The sequence below is a fragment of the Mastomys coucha genome, unplaced genomic scaffold, assembly GCF_008632895.1.
Source record: "Mastomys coucha isolate ucsf_1 unplaced genomic scaffold, UCSF_Mcou_1 pScaffold23, whole genome shotgun sequence".
In the NCBI taxonomy this organism is placed as follows: Eukaryota; Metazoa; Chordata; class Mammalia; order Rodentia; family Muridae; genus Mastomys; species Mastomys coucha.
Window position 1 is genome coordinate 61,474,917 of NW_022196906.1, and position 12,396 is coordinate 61,487,312.

At 43.1% G+C, this 12,396-nt stretch overlaps 1 protein-coding gene and 1 long non-coding RNA gene across 2 annotated transcripts in view; both read right to left on the minus strand.

Annotated features, from left to right (window-relative positions):
- Rab8b (RAB8B, member RAS oncogene family) overlaps positions 1–3,997 on the minus strand; it is a 77,710-nt gene extending 73,713 nt beyond the window's left edge. The window contains exon 1 of the mRNA XM_031345901.1: positions 3,731–3,997. Within this exon, the coding sequence (XP_031201761.1) occupies positions 3,731–3,854 (124 nt within the window). The 5' untranslated portion in view covers positions 3,855–3,997. The remainder of the gene's footprint in view (positions 1–3,730) is intronic.
- Positions 3,998–7,886: 3,889 nt separating this feature from the next.
- LOC116073351 overlaps positions 7,887–12,396 on the minus strand; it is a 17,540-nt gene continuing 13,030 nt past the window's right edge. Inside the window, exon 3 of the long non-coding RNA XR_004111774.1 lies at positions 7,887–8,286. This is a non-coding gene — a long non-coding RNA (uncharacterized LOC116073351). The remainder of the gene's footprint in view (positions 8,287–12,396) is intronic.

Sequence of the window (12,396 nt, forward strand, 5' to 3'; positions counted from 1 at the left end):
TTTCCAACATTCGAACTTAAAAAGCTAGTTAGTTGGCCTGAGGCATTAAGCCTGTAATTTCAAGTGACTAACTCAACTTTACTCTGTGGTTTGCAAGTATTATCTGACTAGAAGACTGAAGTATTTCCAGAAAGCCATGTGAAAGAAAATCTACCTTTTACTACGCCAAAGAACAGGAAAGACTCCAAGTGGCAAACCTTAGAGAAACGAAAAGAGTATCTGAGACAACGGAACCTAAATTCAAAATGAGTCTCTCCTCTTTCATGATGACACAACCCCCATCCACAGTCTAAAGACCAAAGAACTGTTTCTAAACACTTAAACACTAGCAATGCACAATTAAAACAAAAGCATACTTCATAGTAAAAAGCAGACATGGGATGTATCTGCCAAATACATACAAACACAGGCAGGCCCTCAGAAAGCATCTTTCCTGGGGCGTGGTGCTTATCAAGTTTGTCAGCAGTACTACAAGACGCTGTCAAGCCCAGTCACAGTAAAGCCCAGGACTTAACACAAATGGACACTTAAATTAGGATAGGAAAAGTAGGGTCACGAACTGTCATGAAAACAACTTCATATTGGAGGTGTGGTGTGGGGCTTGGCGGGAGTGACATTGCTGCTAGAAATGTGAACGCTTCAAGCCTGTGCTTGTGGTCAGTCAGGAGTCTGTGCAACTTTTCTCCAGAGTAGGGCAAACTTCACCTGACTGTTCAAGCATAATTGCAATTGCAAAGCATTTTACTTTCAGGTATATATAAGTTCTCCGGCTGTCTGCTACCACTTCCTGTTGGAGTTCCGGGGCTAAGTAAAAGGGATGGAAGTTTCCCTTCTCCTATCAACTGACGACACAGCTTGACACTTCACCACATTCACCACACAGAAGGTACAAAGACCAAGAGTTCCCATAAGACTCACCATGTAATATATACCCCCTAATCTGAGCTGTCAAAGGATACTGGCTTTAGTGTTTACAATGTAATGTTTAAAGTGTGAAATGTAATACACTACACACACACACACACACACACACACACACACACACAGATGTGCTGGAGCGGGGTGGTTAGGGATTAAGTCCAAGGCCTCATCCATGTTAAGCATGTACTATATAATTCAATTAAACCCCTAGCCAAGAAAAGTAATTTTTAAAAGATACTGTTAAAAGGTCCTTACAAGAAATGTGGGACAAAATGGGGGGGGGGGGGGGGTAAGAGAGCTAGTAAATTTACTGCAGAGGAATCCAAGGAGTTTAGCATATTGTATTAGTGAGATTTAGTTACTTTCTTTTCTTTCTTTTTTTTTTTTTTCCTTTTAAAAAAGTTTCCCAGCCTGGTCTACAGAGTGAGTTCCAGGATAGCCAGGGCTACACAGAGAAACCCTGTCTCGACAAAAAAAAAAAAAGTTTATGTGTCCGTGTGTGCACCTGTGTGGGAGATGTGTACGTGTGAGTGCAGCTGCCTGGAGAGGCCAGAAGGGGAGTCCGGTCAGGAGCCCTAAGAGTTGGAGTTACAGGCCTACAGGTATTTGTGAGCCACCTGCTGTGGGTGCTGGGAACTAAACGTGGGTCCTCTAGAAGAGCAGTGTGCACTTTTAGCTGCTGAGCCACCTCGCTTGCCCCAGACCTACTCAGTTTCAAGGCAGGAAGAAAGTTCTGAGAAGTTTGCACATGGAACAATGTCCCCCACCCGTAACTTCTTAGAAATTGTCCTTTACAATCTGTACCGCAGTATGCTTTCAACACTGAAAAAGAGTTCTTTGGGGTTTTGATATTGATACCAAAAATGAATGTCCTTTAGTTATTATACCAGCTTCCACCAAGCCTCTTACGCGAGATGGGAGATGACATTTAAAATCTGCTTCCTCAGAAAAGTCCCACTCAAGACTAACTGCCAAGAACTTGCAACTCAAACTTCCTTCAGCTCAGACATCACAACACCCAGATTTCCATTCAGTCTGTAGGAGAAAAATCAGAATAAACCATGGAGAGTCTACCAATACTTACACTGGAAAGTGCTCTGTGCCTACTTTTAAAATGTCACCTATCTTTAAATGTCACAAATATTTAAACATAGATTTTGTTTTGTTTTTAATTCAAATATTTAAGTGGTTTTTTTTTCCTGCACAAATGTATGTGCACCATGCAAATGTCTAGCCCCCACGGAGGCTAGAGGAGGGTGTTGGACTCCATTAGAATTACAGGCAGTACGAGGTGCCAAGTGAGTGCTAGGAACCAAACCTGGGTCCTCTGTGAGAGCAGCAAACACTCTTAGCCACTGAGGCAACTTTCCAACCCCTTAAGCATACTTATTGTCAACAAACTAGTTCCCCATTACTTGTGGATCACCCTGAAAAATGCTTTAAATAAGCTAGTATTAGAGGCCAGAAAGATTACCCAGACAACCAAAAAGCTGATGAGTGGGGCACTTTAATTCCCTTATTTAACAAGGAAAATAATGTTAAGGTCATTCTACTGAAGGTTTAGAAGCAGTTTTGACATGCTCTTCCTAACCCTAACCTGAACACAAATGTCTTTTACTGAAGGTATAAGGACAGCTCCCAGTGGAGAGTGGAATTTTTTTTTCTTGAATTGATTAGAAGTAATTAGGAAATATACAGTATGTTATGATTCACCTACAAAGTAATTAGAATTAAAGGAAACTACACAGGGAGGCAGGCGGAATTTACAGTCGATCACTTGGCTTGGACGTTACTAACTACTCAAGCTCAAGAATTTAGAAAGTTGAGAAATTTACTGCTGCTTCCCAAGACAGTAAAGGAGTAAAACGGTGAACAATACATTTTTTTTCTAACCACATCATCCCCCAAAGTTCCCAGCCCCTTTAATTCCTATTGACACTCAAAAGATGTTAGCACTCCGTAGAGATTACTCCATCATTAGTCACTTTTAAAATCTTCTCGATTCAAAGATGTCAAGAGAAAATGGAAACCGGCGTTCCCAGTTACTAGGGAAAGTCCTGAGCCCCGCGTTTTCCATTTCCTCCCTGATCTCTCAACCCCTGCACTACATCCGCTGCTTCCCCTTCTCCTTTCTAGTTAACACTCAGAGCTCTCCTTCACTTTCTCCACCAAGTAGCCTCACGTCGCCCTCGGGTCCTCCTGAGTCCTTCTCCCACCCGATCTTCTTCATTTTCTCTTGGCATCTCTGTTCACACCTCTATAGCCAATATCGTTTCATCTCTTGCCTCCTGATCATTCATTCATTCATTCCCCTCAATCCCCTGATGACCGCCTCCTAGACTCACTTCTCTTGTCCCTGGTGTCCTCTACCCCTTTACTTCATTTGAAGCCCCTCTTTAAGTCCTCAACCCTTCATTTCCCTCTTCACATTTCCTTCCCCTTTCCTGTCTTTCTGATCCTTGTTCGTATCCACTCTCCCCTCCTTCTCTCTTTCCGTACGATTTCCTGTGTTCCCCCCGACTCTGTCCCTCTGGGACGCCTCCGCCGCCGCCGCCGCCGCCGCCGCCGCCCCGGAGCCCCCTCGTGTCCCCAACACCCCTGGTTTCCGATTGCTCCGGTTCCCTTTCGTCCGTCCGCAGTTCCGCGTCCCCACCCGTCCCTCTCAGCCACGCCGGATCGCACTGCCCTCTCGGCGGCCCTTCGGGGTCCCCTTCTCGGGGCGCCAAGCCCTCGCGTGCCCTCTCCCAGGCCCCCAGGCACCCGCCCCCCGCTTCTCAGTTCCCGTCCCGGGCCGCGGCCGCTCCCTCACCGATGGTGGAGATAAAGGTGGTGTTGAAGGCGTCCTCTGAGAAGCGGAACAGGAGGCAGGTCTTGCCAACGCCGGAGTCGCCGATGAGCAGCAGCTTGAACAGATAATCGTACGTCTTCGCCATCTTCTCGCTCCGGCCCTCTCTGACCGCCGAGAGCAAGGAGGCAGTGGAAAGCGGCGAGGAGGGGGGGGGCCTCTGGCTAGGGGGCGTGTCCGCCAAGCCACCCGCGCCCCGCCCCGCCTCTCTCTCCGCCCCCCTTGAAGCGACAGGCTCGCTCCTCCCCGACCCAGCCAATCTGCCCGCGCCTTGTCATCACCCTCCGCGCCGCGCGGCTTTATGGGATGTGTAGTACTCTGGGAGAGCCGCGGGCGTGCCTGGCCAGAACTGTCCGAACAACCCTCCTGGATAACAAATGAGTGATGTGGAATGGTGTGTTAGGAGTTTCTACCCTTACAGGGAAAAGACTCTTCGTTTCAAACTCCTCTTCTTTTGCCAAGGGAACTTCACTTTGTTGTGTCTTTGTTTGTGGGCATCTTTCAAATCCAAGACCTCCGAATCTAAGTCCAGCCGTTCAACTCATCTATTCGCCTGAACCCAGAGCCAGGCAAGCTTTCTTTGGAGATGCAATGGTTCGCGAAGTCTGTGGATTATCTGCAGAGTATTACCCAGCTTCTCCAGTTCCTGCCCATTTCCTAGGCCCCCTCCCACAGCCCTTCAATTATAGAGCTCAAGGAGTGATATTAGCGGGCTAATTTCATTCCCACTCGTGCCTTCTGAACTACAGGCCACAGCCAAATACAATGATCATTTTAGAGGCTCTGGTTCATAGATAGCGTCTTGCTCCCCGCAGGAGGATGGATTCTAAAAAAAAAAAAAAAGGAACAAGAAAGAGAATGTGGGAAGGCTTATGCTACCGAACAGCCTATAAAATAGCAGTCATGAACTTTGGCCACAGAGATGTAGAGATTTAGATTTGTATTTAGTCTTGACTAAGCCACTTCACAGCTGTGTGAAGTCTCACAGGCTTCACAAGTCTCAGTTTTCTCATCTGTAAAACAAAAGTAAAACAAACTACTTCATACGGTTGTAGTGAAAATTAAATACTGAGTGTGAAAGCACTTTGAAACTCTGGTAAGGTGCTGTGAAGTGTAGGTGTTAGTTGTGTTTAAATTTATCACTCCTCAGGAGGCTTTCAATTAATGGGTGGCAAAAGGAAGGGAGGAAATAGCACTTTGATGTATTCAATTCAAACCTTCATTATTTATTACCCTAGACTAATTCTTTATTGTCCAGTGCTCTTTTATCTGCAAGTGGCAGAAACCCAGCCAGATCAAGCTCCTGTGAGAGAAGAGTTTACTGTCCAGATCATGTGGAAGAATGGCTAAGGGGACCAGGAGCCATATCTTGTCAGAAGTCTCTGTCTCATCTCTGCTTCATTTTCAGTTTTAATTTAAAATATGTTAAGTACCAACAGCCCTAACACACACACACACACACACACACACACACACACACACACACACTTACAAAAGTTCTTTGGACTCCTCAATTTTTAAGAGGATTAAAGGGGCCCTGCCTGACACCAAACTATCTAAGAACCTCTAGGACAGACCTTACCTTAGAGACAAGGAACTACCTTCTAGCAGAGAATATTAAAGGAAGCAGTGGAGTTAATCATTAGAATAAGAAGGAAAAAACTGGACAATTAATTGAACACATTGATAAAGTCTTCTAAGATGTATGTTAAATGACTGTGACTTCATGTACAATATCAGTGATGTTATGTTGCACGTCTGGTCCTATTGGAGAGGAAAATTTAGTTGGTCCTAATATTGACCATCACTTTCAATGTGGAGAGAAGATGAAAGACATCATTAGCTCACACTTATTAATCACACAATACCCAGAGGGCAGCAGCTGTTTTTGTATAGAGTGTGACTTAGGTCAAAGCTGCCTTCAGAGTCTTGGTTCTGAGGAGGGATTGAGCTCTCTTTGGAGAAGGGATCCCTGCCTTCTGGCATAGATCAAGCTTCTTTCCCAAGCCAAACTTTGAAGCATGACTCACCCAGGGCTCCACCCAGGGTCTGAAAAATTATCCATGGCTCAGTTCCATTCCTTGGTCCTCACTCATGGAATAGAAGGAAAGAAGTCTTCAAACTCCATTGGAGTTTTCCTAACTTCTCTATTTTTTTTTACATTTAATTAATTTTTTAATTTTTATTGTATGTATGTGATGGGGGTGGAATTTGTGTCATGGCATATATGTAGAGATCAGAAGAAAATATTGCATAGTTGGGTTCTTTCCTTTCATGTTTACATAGATTTGGGGGATCAAACTCTCATCATTAGATTTGCATGTTCAATCACCTTACTGGCCCTCTTCTTTCTAAGGATTTGTATCTATTGAAATACTTTGGAGGGAGGAATGCTGGAGAGATGGCTCAGTGGTTAATGTTAAGTTTCACTGACAGCTCTAAGAGGACTCTGGTTGGGTTCCCAGCAACCATGTGATGGCTCACAACTACCCATAACTCCAACCCCAAAAGACCTGATGCCCTCTTCTGGCTCCTGCCGGCACTGCACACATGTGGGATGGTACATAGACAGGTACATGTGATACACATGTAGTCAAAACATCCATACATAAAAAAATTTTCTTAAGAAAATAACTTTTGGTCCTACTATTTCAACTACTGCCACTTTTTGTGTGTGAAAAGAGACACACTTATATTGTAAATAACTAAGTTCAGAAGAGAAATGCAAGTTAGGAAATTTAAAGTCCCTAAATTTCCTTAGGGGAATTTTTTTTAATTAATGGAATTTTTTTAAAAAATAATTCTGTCATATTTTCAGTTCCTCAGTTTTTTTCTCCTACCACCTATGTAGAATATTGGAGCTTTCTAATCCTACATTTGTATACCAATGGTGATAATAATATTCAGGCTTTTTGATATATTGACATTTTTTTAAAAAAAATCAGAATATCCTTTTATTATATGCTATTAATCTTCAGATTTTATACATTGGTATATTAAAGATGAAATTCATAGTGATAGTAAAGGGGTAGCACTGGTTGAAGCCATTTGCTCAAAGGTTTTATTATGAATAGATTTGTAGAGTGAGAGGGCAGCAGGCAACAGATTCCTTGTTGGCATCATGTTTCAACTGGAAGAGACTCTTCTAAAATGTCACATCACAACAATCTGAGGAAAATAGTCATACCGATGCTTCTTCCACTTGCTCAAACCCATCTCTGTAGAGAACATGGACCAGCAAATTCACCTTGATTAAGAAAATGTTGGCTAAAGCTTTCTGTACTGTAAATATAGATGCAAAGGAGACACAGACATCTCAGGGGTTTGCCCTGTGTGTATTTCATGACCTGAACAATCTCTCTTCCTGACTTCTATTTCCCCTACTGGTAACTGAATCATGGTATAATCATAATACTGAAAGAGGGCCTTGTGTTTGAAGGTGATTTTGATGAGAACTTCAGTTTGTTTTCTGCATTCTCTTTTTCACTGCTGGCTGGCTTTACTCATGATAGTAAGCAAGATGGCCATGTTTTACACATATGAGGGCATGGCTATCTCCTGTGGTAGTTATTCTTTGGATAGCAAGGCCTTCCCACCAAAACCAACTATGACATTCTTGAGAAACACTGTATCCTCTATGCAAAATTTCAGCCTAAGTCAAGAATTTGTCTTGAAATGTGTGTATGTGTGTACATTGTGTATGTGTATGCACATGTTTGTGTGTATGTTGGGTGCACCACATGCCACAGTATGTGTGCGGAGATCAGAGGATAACCTCAGGTATCAGTCCTTGTCTTCCATCTTGTTTTTGGCAGGGGATCTTATTGTTCACCTCTACATATGCCAGACAAGCTGACACAAGAGCTTCTAGGGATTCTCTTGTCCCTACTTGGTCATAGGTGCACGCTGGAATTACAGATGTACATGGCTGAGACTGTATCTTGCCTTGGGTGGGTTCTGGGGATCCAGACTCTAGCCTTCACACTCAAGTGCCTTGTGTTTTTATCCACTCAGCCATCTCCCCAGCCCAAGAATGCTGATGTGTTGATCCGTGACACTTGACTTTGAGAAATGTTTTCTTAAGAGAAACTAAATGTGGGGTGAGACCTGTAATTGACAAAGTAGAAATTGGCCATGCTGGGGATTTTCCCTCCCCTTGGATGCATTCTACAGGAACCCAGGTGCTTACATGAACATGGGTATTCAGAGCAAGGAGCCTCTGAGCCATGAGATGGCATCCTCCATGTTGATGCTTCCAGCCAGCTACTCTTGAGTGCTGGCCCTCTGCCATGGCTTGAGCACAGCTGTCCCGGTGGGCTACAAAGATGTCCTTCATAGTCACTGTCCTCTTTGATGACTCAGCAGTGATGTAAGGCCTCAATGTGTACTGGAATAATCCGCATACTTCTTTGTCTTCTCCTGTCAATCTTGGGGCTCTTCTAGGAAAGAGACTTCACTAATTTCTTGTAACCCCAGGATACCCCGCTGGACACTTTACACATAGTAGGAACCTGGATAAGCTATTGAATGAATGAACAAACAAACATCAGTCAGTCATGCCAACCAGGATAGCTAACTTAAACCAAAAAGACTTCAGGTGAGAATTAGGGGTTTTTTTTGTTGTTGTTTTTTGTTTGTTTTGTTTTGGTTTGGTTTTTTTTTTTTTTTTTTTTTTTTTTTTTTGGTTAAAATCCTCCATCCTTTCAGCCTCATCAGTATCTTTCTATTTATACTCTACTTTGTATTTGTTATTCGTTCTGTAATTACACCACTCATTGTTGCGTTTAAGAAATCGGTCTGATTATATATTCTTTTTCTAGTCTGTCAAGATCACACTGAAAGATAAGCCCTTAAAAATACCAATTCCTTTATCACCTGTGTGTCATCTAAAAACACTCCATTTGTTTAGTGATATTCTGCTGGCATAATTCTATAATTATCCTCATCAGAGAGGGACAAGCTGTACTCTTCCACCCACTGATATTTCCTGAGCAATCACCAGGTTAATAATGTCTACTCCAACAAATATTCATTAAGCTCACATTATAAAGCCGGCTCAGCAAGGCCACCTGGAGGTCACAGAAAAATCTGTCCTATGGTACCTGGCCTCAGATTGCTCTCAGCTAGTGGAGGGGTGAGGGAACAATGAAACAACAATGAGCAACAAGTATGAGTAGACATTTTACTGGTATAAGCTGGGTAAGTCAAGGGACCATTCTGATTGATTGGTTGGTTTTTAATTTCCATCGAATGCTCTCATTCTCATTGGCTGAGTGTCCATTTTTGTTTTGTTTTGTTTTGGTTTGGTTTGGTTTGGCTTTTCAAGACAAGAGTTTCTCTGTGTAGCCCTGGCTGTGCTGGAACTCACTCTGTAAACCAGGCTGGCCTTGAGCTCAGAAATCTGCCTGCCTCTGTGTCCCAAGTGCTAGGATTAAAGGCATGCACCACCAGCGCCCGGCATGAGTGTCTGTTTTTAATATCTGAGCATCCATGCTGATTGTTCAGTCTTCTACCTCGACTGTCCAAATATTAATGACAAATCACAGTGAGATTTAAATAATGTCACTCTTTGCAAATATTAAGTAAAGTCAGATACTATTTCAAGAACTGAGACATGAAACTACTGTATCTGCTTGCCTAATAAGTCTCTCCAAAGTAGGCTCCTATAACAAAGCTGGTGTAGAGGGGATGGGTGGATATCATGCAGACTAGTGATCATAACTGAGGGATGCTCTCTATGGAAGGGGCCAAGATCAGTGACCAGCTATAGGCAAAACTTTTCTTGGAGGCTAATGGCAGAGTCTTAGTCACCTACACTAGAGAAGACATCCAAGTTGCAATAATCTGGGTGGCTCTTTCTAGATAGAATCTAGCTCTCAGAAAGAGAGGGTATGGCTTATCATGCCTAAAGCATGGGCTCAGCTCTTTACTCCAAGAGAGACTTGAAGAAATCCATTCTAATCACTATTAAGTTAATTTCTTTTTGTGGCAACAATGTTTCTAACAATAAAATGTTAGATAGTTTCATTCCTTTAGTTAACTACATATTGCTACATTATAGGACTTTGTGTCAAAGAAGCAGAACTTGTAGGAGTTCTCCACTTCCACTATACAATGCAGGGATTGAACTCAGGCTGTTATGTTTACATGAGAGGCACTTTTACCTGCTGAGCCATCCTGCTGGCCCCTTGTCATTTTTTTTTTTTTACTTTTTTTTTCCTCCTTGTAGTGATAGACATTAAGTCCAAGGCTTCATGCATATTACCCAAGTGTTCTGCCACTGAGCCTGTTCTATCCCAGCCCAAGAAAGTCATTGGGGCCAACTTTAAGTGGACTTTGATCCAATAGCAAAACAGAGCTGTGTACCCTCACAGGTATTGAGATACTAAGGTAGTGAATAAAAGAACATCTTAGGCCTTGAGTCAGATATAGATCTAGCGACAGGAGACGCTTAATCCAGCTGCTCAGATGGCACACCTCGGCCCTGGCCCCTCCCTCTCAGTTTCATAATGCTTCTTCAAAGTAGTACTTATTTCAAACAGGCCAGCCATATATCATGTGGTTACAACATGTCTGCCTGAAACTTCTGGTCTCCCAGCTTCCATCTTGAAAGAGATAAGAAAATAAACAGCACTCTCCCCCCAAGAGTGTGACTCCATGCTCTGAAATTGAGTTCTCCCGGCATTGATTGCCCTTCTGTAAAACAATCAAGGGCCCAAGAGAAGAGCCTAAGTCAACTGGCTGAAGCTACTAGAAACTGAGAACGGGGTCGATCTTAACCCTATGCATGTAATTCTGTGAGACAGAAGGAAGGCCAGAGAGGACACTAGTGAACATTGGCATGTGTATTTTAAGTTGGACATGCTGGGACATTCATGTCTAGTTCTGTCAAGCAGAGGGGACCAAAGGCTGAACTCAGGAACATCCCTACGTGTCACTCTCTTAAACAGAAGGGCTGATGTTTAACAGGGAAGAAGAGAACATGGCCTCCCTGAGGAGAGGTTGGATGGTCCAAAGCCAGGATTAACCAAACCATTGGACAGCCAAGCCTTATCATACTCTGCTTCAACAGGCTACTAAGGTTAAGTTAAATACTGCCAAGCTCTGACATGTCTGCCCTGAGACTTGGTCACTGGGTGGCCTGGCTTCTGCCCACAACAAGCACAACAGCCTTTACACCTCCATCACCTTCTCTGTGATGGGGAATGCATCAGCCCTTTCTATGTGCTCAATCCTTTCCACTCGGAGACTACAGTTCTTATACCAGGTAATCTTAGGGCAGAAGGTCTGGTCCTGCAGACACTGGTCTCCTGGGCCACTCAAACACCCTGATTGAATCAAGTCACCTCAGAGTTCTGCTGGGTCCACTGCAGGCCCTAGTGCCAGGAAAGTGGCTTGTCATACCTCATACACCCACCCTGAGTGTAAGTAATGCTGTTTGCTATATGACTCGGTTGTCAGAACACTTCTCTCTTTCCACAGAGTGTAGAGTTCCAGTGCTTTCTAAGATGGCAATGGCTTATTAGCTTACTAAAGATCTATTGGATCGCTAAACTATGGGATTAAAGAGAACAATTAAATTCTGGTGCTGGGGAGATGGCTCAGCCATTAAGAGCACTTGCTGATCTTCCAGGGGACCCACGTTCAGTTTCCCACCCATGCTGGGTGACTCACCACTGCCTAAAACTTCAGCTCCAAGTGGTCTGACCTTCCCTTCTGGCCACTGTGGGTAAACTATACACAGGTGGCAGACACAAAGACATGGTCTATCTATCTGTCTATCTATCTGTCTGTCTGTCTGTCTCTCACTCAAATTTTGCTTTGTATTTTGAGCCAAATCTAATCAAATTCCTGCCTCCAGTTTGACTCAGAAGGGATAATGGTTTCCTGGAAAGAAAAAAGAAAAAGAAAAAAAAAAGCTTTTCTCCCACAAATTAAATAACAGCAAGGACTTGTAATAAGAGAATATATTGGATTATTCCAGAATCTATGAAAAAATGTCCTCTCTTTTTCTGAAGTTCCTTGTCCTCCCTGTCCAGAGAGAGCTGAAAAGTTAATGTAAAAATCAAGCCAAATTCTCTTACAATTAGAAAAATAATGGGCACAACTGGATAGACCATAAAAGAAATAAAGGGGAACAGGTAATTCTTTGGTGCCATCAGAAACACTCAGATGTAAAAGCACTGCTAATGAAATCCCAATCACATCGTGATTTTCACCTATTATGTTCTGTAACCCAAGGAGCTATCTGACCTAATTAGGCCTGTTTAGGGGATTATCACATCTTATTCCACAGCAACTAGCTTAATATTCATTGAGGCTTTTATGAAACAGAGAGGTTTCCATATGTCTCTAGAGCAAAACATTTGTGTGTGCCATCTGCTCCTCCAAGAGAGGTTTTGGAGAAAAAGAATGCAAATCTGGTTCTTTAATTACTTTGGGGGTAGGCTACACTATAGTTGGGACTGCAGAGAGACCACCCTTAGTTCCTTAGTCACCAACCCCAAGAATTTTTGTTATAAGAAAACAACATGAGAAGAAACAGAAGCCAGAAATTATTTATGGTGTGTGTGTGTGTGTGTGTGTGTGTGTGGTGTGTATACATGTTCATATATGGACTGTGTGTATGT